Source organism: Homarus americanus, unplaced genomic scaffold, assembly GCF_018991925.1.
Source record: "Homarus americanus isolate GMGI-L3 unplaced genomic scaffold, GMGI_Hamer_2.0 scaffold7626, whole genome shotgun sequence".
NCBI lineage: Eukaryota > Metazoa > Arthropoda > Malacostraca > Decapoda > Nephropidae > Homarus > Homarus americanus.
This window is the reverse complement of record NW_024718273.1, coordinates 2,665,751-2,688,446: the sequence shown is the minus strand read 5'-3', so window position 1 is coordinate 2,688,446 and position 22,696 is coordinate 2,665,751. Positions and strand designations below refer to the sequence as shown.

Here is a 22,696-nt window from a genome sequence, read left to right as displayed (position 1 = left end):
TGATTACTGACACCAAGAGGCCTTGAACCTTAGCTGTGATGACTCACGCCCTAACCAATAATTATTTTTAGCTGGGGGGGGGGAGGGTAGTAGGCTAACAAGCCCCGCCCCTTTCGTAGTCCTTGCAGTTCATTACCTCATAAATAATGTTCGATTAATATTGATATATCGCAAATAAATCCATATATCTATGTTAAGGATACCCAGTTCTGGATCAGTCTAATGCTGAAGTTAATGTATGTAAAGATACAACTGCGTGAAAACATTAACTTTCAGGTACTGAGTGGAAAAAGGTTTGAAATAAAGAAAAAGTTAGTTTTATAATTTTTGTGAACTAGGTATTCTCATTATTTTCTATTCCAAGCAGCAGTTATTTGGCAAGTTTTGTGAGATTTCCTTGTATATATTGATGTATTAGTTATGTAAGCATTTTCTAGAATGTTTTGCATAATTTTTTTATGATTTAGTTACGTACTGTAAACCTCGATCAGAGTAGGACGTTCTAGAACGCCCCAGGCATATCTCCTTCCGACCTGTAATGCCTGGATGGTGCTAAGATGTTCTGGGCGTCCTAAGCAGAAGTATATTAGCACCAGAGCGCTACCTAGGGAAAGAAGTCGACTGTTTCAGCTCAGTGTGAAGTACAGTACAAGCCAAGTGACAGTTGAAGATAATTGTTGCGCAAGTCATGGTGGTATAAAAGGTGAAGGTGGCATGCCGGGCGCTCCATCTTTGTATAGGCTGGTCGTGCGCCAGGAGGCTGAGTGACCCTCATTGACACTGTTTACATAGCATCCCTGTGTGATTAAGTAAAGCTATTATTTTATTTTCAACCATTTATTATATACTATAGTACAATAAAGCTACATTTCAATGAACAACACTAATCATTGGCATCAATTATCCTTATCATGGCACAGGGGGATTTCTGTGCATTTTTACCTTGCAGACTGATCATTAGATTCCTCTGAACAACATTAACTTATTCATGCTGGTTCTACTTTTGACAGCTTTGTGAGATACGTTTCGTGCTGTGAACTGTTTGCCTACATATGTGTAGCTCACCTGTAGATAGGTATGAGCTACTGCTTTGAGTAGCAATACAAGATGATTGTTGAGACGATCACTTTCTGACATGTGTATTGCCAAGCCTGGGAATATAGTTTGGCAGCACAAAATCACCGAGAAGCGAATTTTACAAATTCTCCATCGAAAGTGATGAAGAGGAAATTAGAGGAATAACTTGTGAAGTCTTGGAGAAAATTTTGCAACAGAAAACACGACAACCGAAAAAGAGAAATGTCGACTTGTGTTCTGTGATTAGTGTATTAAAATAAAAAAACCTAGTGACTGAAGACAATCTGACTATTGTAGAATCCTGTGCTGGTGGAGTGACTGACCTAGTGAAAAGACAGATTGCTAAGAATAGCGTCAAGCCAGTACATGCTCAATATGCCCCAGCTTTGAGAAGTTTTGCTCTTACTTTGAACCTTTACTCTCCACAATCGTATAAATTCATAAGAAAAACTTTTGTTACTTGTCTGCCTCATCCACGAACGCTGGAAAATTGGTACAATACAGTAGAAGTGAAACCCAGATTTACCGAGGCATCATTCAGTGCACTCGAGCAGAAGGTCGAGAAATCCATAGACGAACTTCTGGTAATATTTTTTCTTTGGTGATGGATGAAATGGCTATTAGTCAACATGTTGAATGGGATGGCAAAATATATCACGGGTTTATCGACATGGGGACTGAACTATATGAAGTATATGATGATTGCTTGGCTGTAGTTAAAGAAGCTCTCACGCTTATGGTAATGTCACACAAGCCTACTTTTTAATTACCAATTGGATATTTCTTTATTAATGGACTTTGTGGTAATGAATGCAGTAATTTAGTTTTGCTGGCTTTGAACAAATTTCATTCAGTTGGAGTGAATATTGTATCTCTAACTTTTGATGCTGCAGCTCCTAATTTGGCTATGATGAAAAATCTTGGTTGCAGCTTGAATCCTGAAAATATAAAATATGATCCTCCTGCTACAGGCAAGCCAGTGTGCATTTTTCTTGATCCATGTCATATGTTCAAGTTGTTAAGAAATTCTCTTGGCGATCTAGGTAAATTTTTTTATGCAGAAGGAAATACAACTGAGTGGCAATTCATTGTCAGTCTCCACCAGTTACAGGAAAAAGAAGTCTGCATCTCGGAAACAAGTTAAGAGCTTTACATATTGCATACGTGAAGAAAAATGAATGTAAAATTGGCCGTGCAGTTACTTAGTGACTGTTGCCAACTCCCTCCAGTTTTGTTTGGATGAGAAGATACCCGGGTTTCATGGTTGCCAAGGAACAATAAAATTCATACGTACACTCAATGCACTGTTTGACATCATGAATTATCGGAACTTGTGTAGTTACGGCTGGAAGCGCCCTTTGCAAGCAGATGATAATTCAGAGGTAATGAAGTTCATTGAAAGTGTACAACAGTATCTGCCTGAAAAGTTGCCTACTGTATTGTTCAATTCAGAAGAAAAACAGGATTAATTGGATTCCTTGTTTGTTGCAAAAGTCTGCAAACAATTAGCAAATTGCTAATTGTTACTTAAAAACCACTTTTGGATTACTTTTTAACTTACAAGATTAGTCAGGATCACATATAACTATATTTTGGCAAAATTAGGAGTATGGGAGGGTGCAACAACGATCCCACGGCTCGACAATTCTCAGCAGCCTACAAGAAGGTGTTAACTCGCAATGACACTGAAGAAGTGACCCGTGGAAATTGCTTAGCTTTGGAATCTATCCCAATCCCAACTGCCTTTAGTAATTATCTAAAGGATCTTAATGTCAATGCTCCCTTGAGCAAATTAATTAACTCTTCTCTTGATATAAGCAGGGCCTTTGAGCAAGATAACATTTATCAATATAAGGAGTCTGTTGTGCTCTCAGAAGAGGGAAACACTAACTTAGTTTCGTCTAGTGTGGTCTCTCCTTGTGCTGAGAAAATAGTTGCATTTATAGCTGGTTTTGTCTCTGAAACTTAAGAAATCTTTGAAGTGTGAAGCATGCCGTAGTGTACTATTTGCCCAAAATGTTCATGAAACTCGTGCATTAATCACTATAAAAGCCAAAGGGAATCTATCATTTCCAACTAAAGATGTCATTGCTATATGTTGCTCATGCGAAAATATATTCAGAGAAAAAATATTGCTTGCAAGAAAATACACCCCTTTGCAAGACTTTAAACATATGATTGCCACAAAATTGTAATTTATGTATTGTCAGAGTGCCTGAACAAAACTATATTCCCAGGCTTGGCAATACACATGTCAGAAAGTGATCCTCTCAACAATCAACTTGTATTGCTAATCAAATCAGTAGCTGAGACCTATCTACAGGTGAGATACACATATGCAGGCAAACAGTTCACAGCACGAAACGTATCTCTCAAAGCTGTCAAAAGTAGAACCAGCATGAATAAGTTAATGTTGTTCAGAGGAATCTAATGATCAGTCTGCAAGGTAAAAATGCACAGAAATCCTCCTGTGCTCAGGGTACCAGGCTTGTGCCATGATAAGGACAATTGATGCTAATGATTAGTGTTGTTCATTGAAATGAAATTTTATTGTACTATAGTATATAATAAATGGTTGAAAATAAAATAATAGCTTCACTTAATCACACAGGGATGCTATGTAAACAGTGTCAATGAGGGTCACTCAGCCTCCTGGCGCATGACCAGCCTATACAAAGATGGCTTATGAGGGGAAGAATTGGCTTCAGGGAGCGCCCGGCATGCTGCCTCCACCCATGGTGAAAGTACTGTTGAATTGTTATAAGTGAGATAAAGTGAACAGACCAAGAAATTGTACCCTGGTAGTGTGCTGACAGTATAGATTCAAAGTGAGAAGTCCAGTGGTAAGAACATACCCTGTGAACGGTGTTGTGAAGATTAAGTGAGTTTTAAATGAGACTAAATTTCGCAAGTGTGTTTCTGGGCCCCAGTGGAAGTCTACCTGCCTCTTGTTTTTCTGTACAGTCATACCGATCGTCGGGAAATTATCGGAGACTTTGGTGGGACAGCCAGTAGTAATTCGACGACTCTTGTTATCTATCTACTGCTTCTGTTTATACGACCCTGGCCGCTGGTAACCAGCGGTGGAAGCTGGTAAGTGGCATAAAGGAGGGTCGTAACACTGGTCAGAAGTAGGATAGCCTAGCAGTGAGATATTAGTCAAGATGGAAGGTGATGGTGTCCAGACCAGATGCCAAGCCAGGCAAGGGGAGATTTCCATGGATGATCTGATACAGTTCTTAAACGCACAACGAAAAGAGCATAAACAATAATTCCTCAATGCTTGAACAACTACTGCAAGAACAATGAGAAGATTGAGCACAAAGAGGAGGACTGTTACAAGTGGAAACGTTAACAAGAGAAGGGCAATGCAGAGAAGAACAAGAAGAGAGGATGTTGGACGTGTGGATAAGATGGACGCTTCAAGCTTAATTGACCACAGAATTTCAAAAAGGGAAAGAAGAGCAGCCAATTACGACGGGAAAACCAGAGATGGCTGGTGCTGAAGGGCAACGACCAGCCTGTTTCACCAGAGCCCCACTGTTGACAAAATGCAACTGAGCCACTGTTAGCAGTGTCCAGGTTGAAGGTGAGATCGATGGCATAAGGTGTCCGTTGGTGATCGACACAGCCTCGGAGCAGACTTTTGTGAAAATGTGAGGCCGGACGTGGTTAGTCATCGACAACTTCGTAAGACATCGCAGCAGCTGTGCGGGATAACTGGACAATGCGCAGTGCTAAAGGGGCCAGTGGATATTGAAGGTTACTAGTGTGCCCTGAAGAATGCAGTGATGGCTAGGGAAACACTGTGTAACACTGAGTCCGTTTATTGTGGATGAGAGAAATACAAGTGGTGACCAGCGTATGCCATGCGCGGCTCACACAGTCAGACTGAGGCTGCCTTGCCATATGGCAGCCTCGGGGCAATGTTGCCACATAACACGTGCAGTGTTGCCACGTGATTATATATATAAATGCTACTCGGCACAGTAGCTTATGTACAAGGTTGCTACTCGGCACAGTAGCTTAGATACATAACCTACATCTCCCTCCTCCCTCACGCTCATAGTCTTTGTCTTGAGCGGACTTCTTAGTTCTAAGTCGCTCCGAGCGTCGAGGTGCACTGTGGGGCGGATCCTCGTGAGGTGTAGGTGACTCGTCTTTGGTCAGGGGGCCAGCAGCAGAGGGTGGGACTGGCCGGAGGAAGCGGCGGTTCCTCCACCAGACACGGCCACTCGGCATCCTGACCTTGTAGTCCCGCGACCGGCCGACGCCCATCACTATGCCAACCTTGTGCCGACGTGTCGTCGTCGGGTCCTGGACGTGGACAAGGGCATCAATCTCCAGCGGCTGAAGAGGGTGGGCACGGTCGTCATACCGAGCCTTGGCGTCCTGGGCACGTGTAGCAGTGCGGCGGTAGCAGCTCTCGGCTTTGGTCTGCCAGTCCTTCGCAAAGGCCTTGGCGTGTGTAGGAACGCAAGAGCGGAGAGGGTGACCATACAGGATCTGGGCAGGGGTAGCCCTGGGGCGTGTGGTCGATTCCACCCTCCTGATGTGACTCCGCTGCTGCTTGGGGCTGCGTGGGCCATCTGGAGGGGGCTGCGTGCGAACCACCCTGAGGGAAGTGCACTGCTGTCCTCCTCGTCTCGGGCTTTTGGGCTTGGGTTGGCGGCAGCACTTGTCGTAGTGTCCATAGCGACCGCAGGCCTGGCACTTGCGGCCTCGTGCAGGGCACCTGTCTGTGTTAGACGAGTGGCCCTTACGGTCACATCCACGACACAGTGCGTCGGCGGTCGGGCAAGTCTTGGGGCTGTGCTGCTTTCCACAGCTGCCACAGGAAGCACTAGGCGGAGGCGTGGAAGAATGTATGGCAGCCTTCGCGTTGTTGGCCGCCTTCTAATCCTTCTTGTATTGTGAGATAGCTCTCACAGCAGGTGGGGCCCATAAGGCAGAGGTGGCGGACTTGGTGGCCTCGTATGACCGACATTCAGTCACTACCACCTGGAGTGTGGAGGAAGCGTCCAGGGGGATGAGTCGCTGCATCAACTCTTCGTGCCTGACACCTGTCAAGATCCCGTGCTTGATCCAGGCTTCCTCACATTCCCGGCTGTGCGCCTTGCAGACGTCGATCTCCTCTGACAAACTCTTCAAACGTACAAAAAAGTCGTCAAAGGATTCGTTCTCCGCCTGCTTGCAGCTGGTAAAGGCACGGCGACGCAAAGCCTCGTTGTTCCGACCCTTAACATGCTCCTGTAAAAGGTCGAGCACATCCGTCACTGAAGAGGTAGAGTCGGGAGGCACGTGCAACGTGTGCTCCAAAACTCTCTGGGTCTCCAGCGACAAACACATCCGCAGTTGGATGAGCTGTTTGTTTGGAGGCATGCTGTCAAGGTCCACCATCGTGGAGTAATCTGTCCAACGCCGCCTCCACTCACGAAAAAGCTGAAACGTGACGTCTGGTGAGAGGGCGGGTGGGGGTTGAACAGATGCCTTGGGAGCTGTTGGGGTAGCAAGAGTACCTGGAGGACGCTGGTGTGGTGGAGGAGGGAGTGTACTGGCGCCTTGAAGCGCGCTACCTGCAAGTGAGGGAGGGTGGGTTAGCGCCAGGGTCGCCAATAGCGCCTCAAAACCCAACTTTTCCTCCTCTCTTCGTGTCTCCTCCCTCTGAAGTTCCATCTCTCTGCGTCTCTCGTCCCGGTCGTCCATCCACTTCAGAATTGTGGCGATGTCCGTCACTGGAGGTGGAGGATGAGAGTCTGCGCCCGGTGGAGGGGAAGGTGGTGGGGAGTCGTGTCTCCCATCTTGACGTCCCTTCTTACCTCCCATCTTTGTGTGTGCGTGGACTGCACTGTTTAATATATAAAGTCGCGCCTCAACAGCTCGAACCACATATATATGACATAAACAGCGCAAAAATCACGCCTGTGGTCCGCTGTTCTGTCCGTGAGTGAGTGAGTGAGTGCGTGCGTGCGTGCGTGTGTGTGTCTGAGAGAGCGGAGGGAGCGTGGACAGCTGCGTGGTCCGGCAAGACCGTCAGTGTCCCCCGGATGTCGCACGAGAAGGGTGTGCGCCTGCGTGCTCCGTGGGTACCGCAAAAAAACAGGCCAATGCACAACTCAGCTCTAGACACACACTAATACACTGACACTAACACTGCCACCGTCACTAAAACGCACTGTGACGGCGCAACACTGCACATCGCGGCGAAACACAGCGCAACACAACACAACACACTGAGTCGACGCGCATCACCGGCAGACGTAACTGTCGGCATTGTTCACACACGTTGTAAGTCCACAGATCCTAGACACTGCGCCATGAAAGTTACTAGTGTGCCCTGAAGAATGCAGTGATGGCTAGGGAAACACTGTGTAACACTGAGTCCGTTTATTGTGGATGAGAGAAATACAAGTGGTGACCAGCGTGTGCCATGCGCGGCTCACACAGTCAGACTGAGGCTGCCTTGCCATATGGCAGCCTCGGGGCAATATTGCCACATAACACGTGCAGTGTTGCCACGTGATTATATATATAAATGCTACTCTGCACAGTAGCTTATGTACAGGGTTGCTACTCGGCACAGTAGCTTAGATACATAACCTACAGATATCAGCATCACGCTAGGAGGGGAAGAATAAACCCTAAAGGTTTATGTAGCGGATATAGAAGAGCCTTGCATCCAGGGCTTGAACTACCTCCTACCTCGCAAGTGTCAACTGGACCTTGGGTCCTATCCAGTTGAAAATTATAAGAAAGTGGGTACCGCTGCGGACTGTGAAGCATGCAAGTACATAGGTTACAGCTAGACGGTCAGTAGTTATTCCCACAAGATTAGAGGTGCTGTTGCCATGCAAGGTAAATGGTGCCTTGCAACCCGTCTGGGAGTGGTGAAGCCTGGTTGTCAGCAGCGTTGCCGGAGAGAGGCGCTTCCCAAGAAGTGTAATCACACTACAGTGGAGAAGAATCCAGGCGTTGCTGGGGAAGGCCTAGAGAAGATGCAGCAGGGAGACCAAGACCTACAACCTGCATGGGAGACGATCTCTGGATTAAATCCAACGACTAAAAACTACTGGGCTCAGTGGGAAGCTCTTCGACTGAAGGGTGGGCTGTTGCAGTGCCAGTAGGTGACTACCGATGGCCTCAAAAGGTACTGGCAAAGTGTACTTCCTCGGAAGATGAGGCCAGAGATCCTATGAGAGATGGACAACAATCCAACCAGTGGACATCTGGGAGTGAAGAAGACCCTAAGTCACCTGCGGCAAAGGTTTTACTGGGTTGGCAAGCGTTAGGATGTGAAAGAATTGTGCCGATCATGCGATGTCTGTTGCGCCAAGAATGAATGAAAGCTATACACGCGTGCACCACTGCAGTTGTACCAAGCAGGCGCACCAATGGAGAGGATCGCAGTGGATATTGCGGGACCTCTGCCACTCACTGCAGATGGGAAGAGGTACATCTGTGTGGCCATTGATTACTTCACCAAGTGGCCAGAAGCATATGCCATCCCAAATCAGGAATCCACGACTGTTGCCAGGGTGCTGGTTGACCAGGTCTTCTGCCGGTTTGGTGTGCCCCACGAGTTTCACTCGGATCAGGACAGAAACCTTGAGTCAGCTGTGTTTAGCGAATGCTGTAAACTGTAGGGCATAAGGAAGACTAGGACCAATCCGCTTCGGCCACAGTCAGGCGGAATGGTGGAAAAGTTTAATTGGACCTTGGGACAAGAACTGGCAAAGTAGTGTGCTGGGGCGCAAACAGAATGGGACCAAAAGCTGCCTGCTCTGCTGATGACGTATCGGTCGGCTGCCCACGAGACAACTGATGCTGGGCCACGAACTGCTGATTGGAAAGACCACTTCATGAAGAACTACCTAAAGAAACCACCATTTATGTCAAAAGCCTCCAAGAAAGATTAACGGAGGTCCACCATCAAGTTCGAGGAGCTCTGGAGTTCTCGGGTGAAGTGATGAAACGCAACCATGATGTCAAAGCAAGCCAGGTCTGTTTCAAGGACGGTGATAAGGTCTGGCTGTATAACCCTCTTCGGAAGAAGGGTCAGTCACCGAAGTTGCAGAGTCCATGGGAAGGACCATAAACTACAGTGGAACGCCTTTCAGATGTGACCTACCGGATCAGGGGAAGAAGGAAGGCTCAGCCGAAGGTAGTCCACGTTAATCGTCTGTGGCAGTATCATGGGTCAGGCCAGTACACCTGGGAAGACTCTGAGGAGCAATCACCTACCACGGACGAGGCCCAGACATGAGAACCGAGAAGAACTCAGGGCTGTACTGATCCGTGGAACCCGACCATGGACCAGGAAGAGGAGCACTATTCCCTCTTAGCGGAATTGAACGCGACTGGAGAGGGGGGCCAATCTGAGGATGTGTCTGAGGTTGCTGCGCAAAAGGAGAACTCTCACGACATCCCAGTACGTCGGCAGCAGCAGCGAAAGAGGAAGAGACCGAGCAAGTTTCAGGATTATTATGTATATAGTGAATAAGTGTGTCGGGACGACACAAGGATTAGGGAGGGGATAGTGTTTTGCCGAGACACAATTTGGTATTATAATTTATGTGAACTAAGTATTCTGACTAATTTATATTCCAAGCTGCAGTTATTTGGCAAGTTTTGAGAGATTTTCTTGTATATATTGATATATTAGTTATGTAAGAATAATTTGTAGAATGTATTGCATCATTTTCGTTATGATTTACCTATGTACTGTAAACCTCGATCAGAGTAGGACGTTCTAGAGCTTTCCAGGCATATCTCCTTCCGACCTGTAATGCCTGGATGGTGCTAAGATGTTCTGAGCGTCCTAAGCAGAAGTATATTAGCACCAGAGCGCTACCTAGGGAAAGAAGTCGACTGTTTCAGCTCAGTGGGAAGTACAGTACAAGCCACGTGACAGTTAAAGATAATTGTTTTGCAAGTACTGTGGAATTGTTATAAGTGATATAAAGTGAAAAGTCGAAGGAATTGTACACTGGTAGTGTGCTGGCTGTATAGATTCGAAGTGAGAAGTTCACAGGGGTGTATTATTCATGGGGCTCATGGGGCTGTAGCCCCAGGCCCACTAGAAAAAAAGGCATACAAAATTAAAAAAAAAATATGAGCCCTATCTCTAATAGGTCTCTTAGACTAGCCAGTCCGGTTGCCACAGGCGATAAAAAATCCTGGCGGGCGAGTTGAAATATTAGAGAGGTTTTCCGGCTGGCGATCATTATTTTAGATCTCACTACTGTTTATATAATGCCCAACTGACGTTCAAACTTACCGCCCTTAGGGCAAGAGAGTATTCCCGCCTTGGGGTTGCCAAATAAGAGAAGACTTCTCGAGCTGTGATTGTCTCTTGATGACATAAGTCTGATACTATTGACGGAAGACGGGAGTTTGTTTACGGCGTTTCAGCTGAGAGTGAGTGTCTGATTTTCGAGTGATAAAATACTTATATAATAGACGTTTATAACTGCTGACACTTGCTAACGATAGTGTATATGTATTGAAAAGATTGGGTTAATATTCGTCCATTGGCTGTCCGCAGGTTCCCACCATGTTTACCTAAGGTTATACTCCTCACTCAGTTGTGTCGACCTTCCTCATCCTCCTTGTAGGTTATGATAGGTTAGGTAGGTTGGTTCCTTTGGAATGAGAATAGATTTATTTTTTGTGTATTTTTGGTGTGTTTTTCTCAAAATTGACTTCCATTTGTTTTCAAATTAACTGTTTCTGTTAAAAATGAAAGTGTTCATTTTTTTTAAACCGCTAATTTACACAAGAAATGAAGGTCAGATATGAGTAAAACACCGAAAGACGTAAAAAAAAAAGTTTTTCTCATACCAAAACCTGAGAACAGCCAACAGACGAATATTTACCAGAGATCGTAATAGATATGTAAACTAAAAATCAATTACTGCCATAATAATATTCATGTAAATTAGTTATATAGTGTTATGATCGGTGATACTGTTGTCACTACGTAGGTGACTGCATGTGTTTACAGTATTTCGTAGCCCTAATAAACAAGCTATCTATCTATCTACATAAAACAAAGAAGTATGTCTGTTTGTGTGTGTGTGTTTGTGTGTCCGCACGAGAATCTCGGAAACTACTTTACCGATCTGTAGTGATGATGGATGGTGTTATATGTAGTGATGATGGATGGTGTTATATGCAGTGATGATGGATGGTGTTATATGTAGTGATGATGGGTGGTGTTATATGTAGTGATGATGGATGGTGTTATATGTAGTGATGATGGATGGTGTTATATGCAGTGATGATGGATGGTGTTATATGCAGTGATGATGGAAGGTGTTATATGTAGTGATGATGGATGGTGTTATATGCAGTGATGATGGATGGTGTTATATGTAGTGATGATGGAAGGTGTTATATGTAGTGATGATGGATGGTGTTATATGTAGTGATGATGGAAGGTGTTATATGTAGTGATGATGGGTGGTGTTATATGTAGTGATGATGGGTGGTGTTATATGTAGTGATGATGGATGGTGTTATATGTAGTGATGATGGGTGGTGTTATATGTAGTGATGATGGGTGGTGTTATATGTAGTGATGATGGATGGTGTTATATGTATGATGATGGTGTTATATGCTGATGATGGAAGGTGATGATATGTGTAGTGATGATGGATGATGTGTGATGATGGATGTTATATGTAGTGATGATGAATGGTGTTATATGTAGTGATGATGGATGGTGTTATATGTAGTGATGATGGATGGTGTTATATGTAGTGATGATGGATGGTGTTATATGTAGTGATGATGGATGGTGTTATATGCAGTGATGATGGATGTTATATGTAGTGATGATGGGTGGTGTTATATGTAGTGATGATGGATGGTGTTATATGTAGTGATGATGGATGGTGTTATATGCAGTGATGATGGAATGTTATATGTAGTGATGATGGATGGTGTTATATGTAGTGATGATGGATGGTGTTATATGTAGTGATGATGGATGGTGTTATATGCAGTGATGATGGAGGATGATGTTATATGTAGTGATGATGGATGTTGTTATATGTGATGATGGGTGGTGTTATATGTAGTGATGATGGATGGTGTTATATGCAGTGATGATGGATGGTGTTATATGTAGTGATGATGGATGGTGTTATATGTAGTGATGATGGGTGGTGTTATATGTAGTGATGATGGATGGTGCTATGTAGTGATGATGGTGGTGTTATATGTAGGTGATGATGGATGGTGTTATGTGTAGTGATGATGGATGGTGTTATATGTAGTGATGATGATGGTGTTATATGTAGTGATGATGGGTGGTGTTATATGTAGTGATGATGGTGGTGTTATATAGTAGTGATGATGGATGGTGTTATATGCAGTGATGATGGAAGGTATGCAGTGATGATGGATGGTGTTATATGTAGTGATGATGGATGGTGTTATATGTAGTGATGATGAATGGTGTTATATGTAGTGATGATGGATGGTGTTATATGTAGTGATGATGGATGGTGTTATATGTAGTGATGATGGATGGTGTTATATGTAGTGATGATGGATGGTGTTATATGCAGTGATGATGGATGGTGTTATATGCAGATGATGGAAGGTGTTATATGTAGTGATGATGGATGGTGTTATATGTAGTGATGATGGGTGGTGTTATATGTAGTGATGATGGATGGTGTTATATGTAGTGATGATGGATGGTGTTATATGTAGTGATGATGGATGGTGTTATGTGGTGATGATGGGTGGTGTTATATGTAGTGATGATGGGTGGTGTTATATGTAGTGATGATGGATGGTGCATATGCAGTGATGATGGATGGTGTTATATGTAGTGATGATGGGTGGTGTTATATGGAAGTAGTGATGATGGATGGTGTTATATGTAGTGATGATGGATGATGTTATATGTAGTGATGATGGAAGGTGTTATATGTAGTGATGATGGAAGGTGTTATATGTAGTGATGCTGGATGTGTTATATGTAGTGATGATGGATGGTGTTATATGTCGTGCTGATGGATGGTGTTATATGTCGTGATGATGGATGGTGTTATATGTAGTGATGATGGGTGGATGTTATTTATAGTGAAGGATGGATGTTATATGTAGTGATGATGGGTGGTGTTATATGTAGTGATGATGGATGGTGTTATATGTAGTGATGATGGATGGTGTTATATGTAGTGATGATGGGTGGTGTTATATGGTGATGATGGGTGGTGTTATATGTAGTGATGATGGATGGTGTTATGTAGTGATGATGAAGGTGTTATATGTAGTGATGATGGATGGTGTTATAGAGGATGATGGATGGTGTTATATGTAGTGATGATGGATGGTGTTATATGTAGTGATGATGGATGGTGTTATATGTAGTGATGATGGGTGGTGTTATATGTAGTGATGATGGATGGTGTTATATGTAGTGATGATGGATGGTGTTATATGTAGTGATGATGGAAGGTGTTATATGTAGTGATGATGGATGGTGTTATATGAAGTGATGATGGGTGGTGTTATATGTAGTGATGATGGGTGGTGTTATATGTAGTGATGATGGATGGTATTATATGTAGTGATGATGGATGATGTTATATGTAGTGATGATGGATGTTGTCATATGTAGTGATGATGGGTGGTGTTATATGATGTGATGATGGGTGGTGTTATATGTAGTGATGATGGATGGTATTATATGTAGTGATGATGGATGTTGTTATATGTAGTGATGATTAGACAATAAAATAATAACCGTTTAATGCTAAAAAAATATACTTTGCTGTACCGTTGTAGTGAAAAACATGGTGGAACTTACATACACTGTTAATAAACTATTAATGGAAGAAGAAGTTTTGGGGACTGAACAGTGAGGCAATGTGGAGCCTCCCAGATGGTGGCGTCCTACCGTGGCCTAGCGAATGAGCCGCCCGGAGGGCGGCGTTTCTGCTAGTAAAGCTATAAAATATAGATACAAGCATTTATGAATACAAACATACATACATACATACATACATATTAGCCTATATACTCTAGCCTATACAAATAGTCCGAGATAGGCCCTCTAACTTAATTAGCCCCAGGCCCACAGTACCTTTAATCCGGACCTGGAAGTCCAGTGGTAAGAACATACCCTGTGAACGGTGCTGTGATGATTAAGTGAGTTGTAAGGGAGACTACAGTTGCAAGTGTGTTTCTGTGACTTGGTGGAAATCTACCTGCCTGTTGTTTTGTCTGTACACTCATACCGATCGTCGAGAATTTACCGGACTCTGGCGGGGCAGCCAGTGGTAATTCGACATCACTTATAAAATATCTACTGCTTCTGTATAAACAACCATGGCCGCTAGTAACCACCGGTGGAAGCTGGGTAAGCGGCGAAAAGGGTTCGTAACAATATTTTCCGTCATAGTCACAAACAAATTCACGTTTTCGGAGAAGACATTCACCACAACTTCTCTTTTTACTAATTACTATATTTATATATTAAGACAAATGACATCAAACATATAGAGCAACAGATAATAATGACCATTTTATTAAGGGAATAATCAAGAGTAAACACCACATATATACGTAAAGGTGTTAAGACGAACGTTACGGGGAGATTTGTGCAGTTGGCTGAAGAGCCGCTCAGCTGATCCTGACATCTCTACTGTATACTGTAGTGATGAGATGAGCTAATGATGGAAGAAAAAGTGAGTGTGTGTGTGTGTGTGTGTGTGTGTGTGTGTGTAATTATGATTGACATGAAGTAGAAATCATATTTTTAATGTGAAGTACAATAAAAATAATGTCTTAACAAAAACTTCTTTTATAAGGATGTTTTGTGGTTTCACATTTTCCCATCTGAACTAAATAGAGAGAGAGAGAGAGAGAGAGAGAGAGAGAGAGAGAGAGAGAGAGAGAGAGAGAGAGAGAGTGGCCTAATAAATATAGTGTTAACGCACACGTTTATGAACTATTCGATACATACATTATAAAGTAAACAGCCTGAATCTAAATAATACATGTGCTGTATTTCAATTGCCGCTTCAGCCAAGTAACGTCTTAAACAACACCTGTACGTAAATATGTGGTGTTTAATCTTGAGTCTGCTCTTAATAAAATGGTCATTATTATCCGTTGCTTTATATGTTTGGTGTAATTTCTCTTGATATTCACAATAATTAGTAAAAAGAGAAGAAGTACTGACGAATGTGTTCTCCGACAGCATTAATATTACTTTGTGACTTCGCTATTTCAAACGTTATTTTATTTCACATATCTTGAAAGCTAAAGTTTTGAAGCAATTATATTTTTACAGACATTAAATTCAGCAGTAAAGTGAGCCAGAAATGAGTATCCTAAACAGTTTTATATGAATTTATTTACGATAATCAATATTAATGAGCCAATGAGCTGCAAAGAGCTGCAAAAGGGCGGGGCTTGTACCATCTGTTACAAACATACCGGTTCCCGATTATACAGTGAGTCTCTTGCCCTCTTTCTCCCTCGCCCTCTTACTCCTACTCCTCCTGAGACACTAACACTTTCCCCAGGCCGCCCATCCGGGTAACGTCATCCGAAGACCGCAACAAGGTGTTCAGCGGTGGAATAGACGATGAGGACGACCAAGATTACCTACCCCAGGCGTCAGCTCTCAAGGGCGGCTCCAAGAAACTGCCGGAGACCAAGAGAGGTGAGTCTTGGCAGTTCGGTGTTGGTCGTGGTGAGTCACACACACGGCGGTGTATTAATCGTGTTGAGTCACACACACGGTGTATTAGTCGTGTTGAGTCACACATGGTACAGCGGTAACGCACGTAACTCACACCAGTATGTCAAGGGTTCGAGCCTGGGCCCAGACATACGTGAGAAGGGTGTTATCCAGTGTGACCCTCACAACCAAACACCACAGATTTCCCGGTTCCCGGTTTCCTCCTGTACTAACACTGGATAGACTGCCCAAACGGCTAGTAAGTTGATAAGTGGCGAAAATTATAAAACAAAATTAGTTTCCATATCCTCTTCTCTCGTCAAACTATAACACGTCTTTGCTTTTCACATTTGTAAAATGTGTTGGTGTTCGTCATGGTTGTGAGGGCGTGGCTGGCTGCCGTCTGTGTCTCTAACTCAACCACTTCTTCAGGTTGTAATTCCAAGCCGGGGAATCCAGCGAATGGGCGGATGGACTGCTCTTCATACGCAGGGTGTCGTGCCGTGTGTAACCGCGGCTATCAGTTCCCTAGCGGGGAGAAGCGGCTTTTCCTGCAGTGTGAGGACGGCGAGTGGGCAGTTACCTCCAGGGATTGGGACACGCTTCCCGACTGTGAACGTGAGGACACACTGTACTACACACTGCTTGTACTGGAACCTAATATAGGACAGTTAACACCCCTCTGCCTCTGTTAACACCCCTCTGCCTCTGTTAACACCCCTCTGCCTCTGTTAACACCCCTCTGCCTCTGTTAACACCCCTCTGCCTCAGTTAACACCCCTCTGCCTCTGTTAACTCCCCTCTGCCTCCGTTAACCACCCTCTGCCTCTGTTAACACCCCTCTGCCTCTGTGCTCCCCTCTGCCTCCGTTAACACCCATCTACCTCAGTTAACACCCTCTGCCTCTGTTAACACCCCTCTGCCTCTATTAACACCCTCTGCCTCTGTTAACACCCTGTGCCTCTGTTAACACCCTCCGCCTCTGTTAACACCCCTCTGCCCCAGTTAACACCCCCCTCATTTAACACCCTCTGCCTCTGTTAACAGCCCTCTAACACTCTGTTAACACCCTCTGCCTCTGTTAACACCCCTCTGCCTCTGTTAACACCCCTCTGCCTCTGTTCTGCCTCTGTTAACACCCCTCTGCTCTCTGTTAACACCCCTCTGCCTCTGTTAACACCCCTCTGCCTCTGTTAACACCCCTCTGCCTCTGTTAACACCCCTCTGCCTCTGTTAACACCCTCTGCCTGTTAACACCTCTGCCTCTGTTACCCCTCTGCCTCTGTTAACACCCTCTGCCTCTGTTAACACCCCTCTGCCTCTGTTAACACCCTCTGCCTCTGTTAACACCCTCTGCCTCTGTTAACACCCCTCTGCCTCTGTTAACACCCTCTGCTCTGTTAACACCCTCTGCCTCTGTTAACACCCCTCTGCCTCTGTTAACACCCCTCTGCCTCTGTTAACACCCCTCTGCTCTCTCTGTTAACACCCCTCTGCCTCTGTTAACACCCCTCTGCCTCCGTTAACACCCCTCTGCCTCTGTTAACACCCCTCTGCCTCTGTTAACACCCCTCTGCCTCTGTTAACACCCCTCTGCCTCTGTTAACACCCCTTTGCCTCCGTTAACTCTTCTTCTTCCACTTTATGACGTGGATCTTTTGTTGTCCACAGCCGTCTGCACTCCATCTTGTCAGAACAGCGGGATCTGCTTGACGCCTAACGTGTGCCAGTGTCCCGACAACTGGGAAGGTGATTTGTGTCAATTGCCTAAGGCGCCGACCCCTAGGATCTGCTCCAACAAGCCCCCGACCCCGACCAACTCGAGGATATTCTGCAGCAGGGAGTGAGTACAGTACTCTACTTGTGTTGCCGTCACTGTGTTGACACTTGATGAGCGAGCTCAACACTTACGACAGTACACTTCTGGTGACCCCCACAATACATTATATGATTAGCACATCCACGATGGCTGAGATTTCTTTCTTTGTTCATTTGAGTTGATGTTGTGAAAATATTCTCTCATGGATATGACAGCTGTTTTTGTTAATGGAGAATTAGAGTGAGAGGCAGAGAAATTATTACAATATCATTATTCCATGTTTTTCATGATGTGATTAAATATTTTAAGCTTTGCTGGGAAAGAATCTGAAAATTCTCAATATCAGCTCTTGTGACAAATCTATGTCTCATATCATTAACTTGAATTAAACTTTATATCAACTGATAATGTACAGTAAAACGAAGGAAAGTCCGGGGGGGTGGGGATTATAAAGTTACCAACTGTGTTCTCCTGCAGTGAGTGCATAGCGCGGTGCCATGAGGGCTACCACTTCGCTGAGGGCACTACCCGCCTCACTTTCCAGTGTGAGAATGGTTCCTGGACCATCACCAACTCCAGGTGGAGAGGCACTTCACCTGATTGTCAACGTGAGTGACGGGATGGGGGCTTTATAGATGTGTTCTGTAGTGAATGTAGTGGATCATGATGATACATAGTAAGCTCATCTTTAACTTATAATTTACATTAAAGCCGTTTTAATTAAATGTGGAACAGAAAATGCTACCTTTCTGGACCCTCAGCGCTTGATACATAGATCTCAGATGTTCATATAAAGTGTGATCTTATAGCACCTCACAGTATTATTTCCTGCTCTCATCCCCCCAGTCTCACCCCCCTAACACAGCCGTCTCCCTACAGCCATCTGTGACCCCGCCTGTGTAAACGGAGGCAGGTGCATTGCTCCCAACGTGTGCGAGTGTCCTTCAGACTACCGTGGTGACATCTGCCAGTACCGTGAGTGTACCATTCCTTCGTTTTTTGGTTCACACGCATTTTTACAACCACAGTCCTCAATTCTTCCCAAAATCATTATTTCTTTTCCCAATCATTCTTCTACTCTTTATTTACCCTGTGTTCTCTCTCCCTTATTACTTACAGCATCGTAGAGTAAATAGATTTCACTGTTTGTGTTGTATCTCTTTTACACTACATGTAACTTGGAGCGTCATTTACTTTCTCCCTCTGTGTGTCAGCTGTGCCCTACACTTCCTGCCCCCCGAGTGTCAGCTGTGCCCTACACTTCCTGCCCCCCGAGTGTCAGCTGTGCCCTGGTCTTCCTACCTCCTTGCGTCAGCTGTGCCCTGGTCTTCCTACCCACGTGTGTCAGCTGTGCCATGGTCTTCCTACCTCCGTGTGTCAGATGTGCCCTGGTCTTCCTACCTCCATGCGACAGCTGTGCCCTGGTCTTCCCACCCACGTGTGTCACTGTCCTGGTCTTCCCACCTCCGTGTGTCACTGTCTAGTCTTCCTACCCCCGTGTATTGTGCCCTGGTCTTCCAACCCCGAGTGTCATGTGTCCTGGTCTTCCCACCGTGTGTCAGCTATGCCCTGGTTTGCTTACCTGTGTGTCAGCTGTGCCATGGTCTTCCCTACCCACGTGTGTCAGCTGTGCCCTGGTCTTCCCACCTCTGTGTGTCACTGTCCTGGTCTTCCTACCCCCGAGGGTCAGCTGTCCTGGTCTTCCCAACCTCAGTGTGTATGCGTCCTGGTCTTCCCACTTCAGTGTGTCAGCTGTACCCTAGTCTGCTCATCTCCGAGTGTCAGCTGTGCCATGGTCTTCCTACGTCTGTGTGTCAGCTGTGCCTGGTCTTCCTACCCCCGAGGGTCAGCTGTGCCCTGGTCTTCCTACCTCAGAGTGTCAGCTGCGTCCTGGTCTTCCCACCCACGTGTGTGTCCTGCCCTGGTCTTCCCACCTCCGTGTGTCAACTGTGCCCTAGACTTCCCACCCCCGAGTGCCAGCTGTGCCCTGGTCTTCTCACTCCGTATGTCAGCTGTGCCCTGGTCTTCCTATCTCCGTGTGTCACAGCCCTAGTCTTCCCACCCCTGTATCAGCTGTGCCCTGGTCTTCTCCTACCCCCGAGTGTCATTTGTGCCCTGGTCGTCCCACCCCCGAGTGTTCAGCTGTGCCCTGGCTTCTCCTACTTCAGTGTGTCAGCTGTTCCCTGGTCTTCCCACCCCCGAGTGTCAGCTATGCCCTGGTTTGCTTACCTCCGTGTGTCACTGTGCCATGGTCTTCCTACCCACGTGTGTCAGCTGTGCCCTGGTCTACCTACTTCAGTGTGTCAGCTGTGCCCTAGTCTGCCTACTCCCGAGAGTCAGCTGTGCCCTGGTCTTCCTACCTCAGTGTGTCAGCTGCGTCCTGGTCTTCCTACCTCAGTGTGTCAGCTGTGCCTGGTCTTCCTACCTCCGTGTGTCAGCTGTGCCCTGGTCTACCTACTCCCCGAGTGCCAGCTGTTCCCTGTCATCCTACCGAGTGTCAACTATGCTCTGGTTTGCTTACCTCCGTGTGTCAGCTGTGCCTAGTCTTCCTACCCCCCTTGTATTAGCTGTGCCCTGGTCTTCCCACCCCCGAGTGTCATTTGTGCCCTGGTCTTCCCACCCCCGTGTGTCAGCTGTGCCCTAGTCTTCCCACCTCTGTGTGTCAGCTGTGCCCTGGTCTTCCCACCCCCCGTGTATTAGCTGTGCCCTGGTCTTCCTACCCCGAGTGTCATTTGTGCCATGGTCTTCCCACCCACGTGTGTCAGCTGTGCCCTGGTCTTCCCACCCTCTGTGTGTCAGCTGTGCCCTGGTCTTCCTACCCCGAGGGTCAGCTGTGCCCTGGTCTTCCTACTTCAGTGTGCCAGCTGTCCCTGGTCTTCCTACCCCCGAGTGTCAGCTATGCCCTGGTTTGCTTACCTCAGTGTGCCAGCTGTGCCATGGTCTTTCCTACCCACGTGTGTCAGCTGTGCCCTGTCTTCCCACCTCTGTGTGTCATTTGTGCCCTGGTCTTCCCACCCCCGTGTGTCAGCTGTGCCCTGGTCTTCCCACCAGTGTGTCACTGCGTCCTGGTCTTCCTACTTCAGTGTGTCAGCTGTGCCCTGGTCTTCACTACTCCAGTGTGTCACTGTGCCCTGGTCTTCCTACTTCAGTGTGCCAGCTGTTCCCTGGTCTTCCCACTCCCCGAGTGTCAGCTATGCCTGGTTTGCTTACCTGTGTGTCCATGGTGGTCTTCCTACCCACGTGTGGCAGCTGTGCCCTGGTCTTCCTACCTCTGTGTGTCAGCTGTGCCCGGTCTTCCCACCCCGAGGGTCAGCCTGCCCTGGTCTTCCCACCTCAGTGTGTCAGCGCGTCCTGGTCTTCCCATTTGTGTATCAGCTGTGCCCTAGTCTTCCCACTCCCGTGTGTCAGCTGTGCCCTGGTCTGTTACCTCCGTGTTTCAGCTGTGCCCTAGCCTTTCACTCCGTGTGTCAGTTGTGCCCTGGTCTTCCCACCGTGTCAGCTGGTCCTGGTCTTCCCCACTTCAGTGTGTGTCAGCTGTGCCCTGGTCTTCCCACTCCGTGTGTCAGCTGTGCCCTGGTCTTCCTACCTCCGAGTGTCAGCTGTGCCTGGCCTTCCTACCTCCAGTGTCAGCTGTGCCCTGGTCTTCCCACCGTGTGTCACTGCCCTGGTCTTTCTACCTCCGTGTGTGTCAGCTGTGCCCTGGTCTTCCCACCTCCGTCTGTCAGCTGTGCCTGGTCTTCCACTCAGTGTGTCAGCTGTGCCTGGTCTTCCCACCTCCGTGTGCTAGCTGTGCCCTGGTCTTCCTACTCAGGTGTGCTTGCCAGCTCCTGGTCTTCCACCTCCGTGTGCTAGCTGTGCCCTGGTCTTCCTACCTGTGTGTCAGCTGTGCCCTGGTCTTCCTCACCTCCGTGTGTTAGCTGTGCCTGGTCTTCCCCCCCCTGAGTGTCAGCTGTCCCTGCTCTTCCTACCTCCCTGTGCTAGCTGTGCCCTGGTCTTCCTACCTCAGGGTCAGCTGTGCCCTGGTCTTTCTACCTGTGTGTCCTCTGCCCTGGTCTTCCCACCTCCGTCTGTCAGCTGTGCCCTGGTTCCCACTTCAGTGTGTCAGCCTGGTCTTCCTATCTCCGTGTGCCAGCTGTGCCCTGGTCTTCCTACCTCCGTGTGCTATGTGCCTGGTCTTCCCACTTCAGAGTGTCAGCTGTGCACTGGCCTTCCTACCTCCGTGTGTTAGCTGTGCCCTGGTCTTTCTACCTCCGTGTCAGCTGTGCCCTGGTCTTCCTAACCTGTCTATCAGCTGTGCCCTGGTCTTCCTACTTCAGTGTGTCAACTGTGCCCTGGTCTTCCCACCTGTGTCAGTTGTGCCCTGGTCATCCTACCCCGAGTGTCACTGCCTTGCCTTACTCCCCCGAGTGTCAGCTGTGCCCTGGTCTTCCCACTGTGTCAGCTGTGCCCTGTTCTACCTACCTCCATGTGTTAGCTGTGCCCTGGTCTGTCTACCTGTATATCAGCTGTGCCCTGGTCTTCCTACCTCCGTGTGTTAGCTGTTCCTGGTCTTCCCACCCACGTATCAGCTGTGCCCTGTTCTACCTACCTCCTGCGTCAGCTGTGCCCTGGTCTCCCACTGTGTCAGCTGTGCCTGGTCTGTCTACCTGTGTATCAGCTGTGCCCTGGTCTTCCTACCCCCGTGTTTCAGCTGTGCCCTGGTCTTCCTACTCCCGTGTTTCAGCTGTGCCCTGTTCTGCCTATCTCCGAGGTCAGCTGTGCCCTGGTTTGCTTACCTCCGTGTCATTGTGCCCTGTCTTCCACCTCCCAGGTCAGGCCTGTCTTCCACCTCCTGTCAGCTATGCCCTGGTCTTCCTACCTGTGTCAGCTGTCCTCTGGTCTTTCTACTCCGTATGTCAGCTGTGCCCTGGTCTTCCTACCCCTGAGAAGCAGCTGTTCCCTGGTCTTCCTACTCTCCGTGTTAGCTGTGCCCTGGTCTTCCTACTTCAGAGTGTCACTGTGCACTGGTCTTCCACTGGTGTTAGCTGTGCCCTGGTCTTCCTACCTCCGTTGCAGCTGTGCCCTGGTCTTTCTACCTCCGTCTGTCAGCTGT

General features: G+C 46.8%; 1 protein-coding gene across 1 annotated transcript in view; it reads left to right on the top strand.

The window, feature by feature from the left end:
* Window positions 1–22,696, top strand: part of LOC121859369 — a 532,182-nt gene that overhangs the window by 43,019 nt on the left and 466,467 nt on the right. Inside the window, exons 4-8 of the mRNA XM_042356146.1 lie at window positions 15,628–15,767; window positions 16,218–16,403; window positions 17,457–17,628; window positions 18,082–18,212; window positions 18,484–18,579. Coding sequence (XP_042212080.1) covers window positions 15,628–15,767; window positions 16,218–16,403; window positions 17,457–17,628; window positions 18,082–18,212; window positions 18,484–18,579 — 725 coding nt within the window. The remainder of the gene's footprint in view (window positions 1–15,627; window positions 15,768–16,217; window positions 16,404–17,456; window positions 17,629–18,081; window positions 18,213–18,483; window positions 18,580–22,696) is intronic.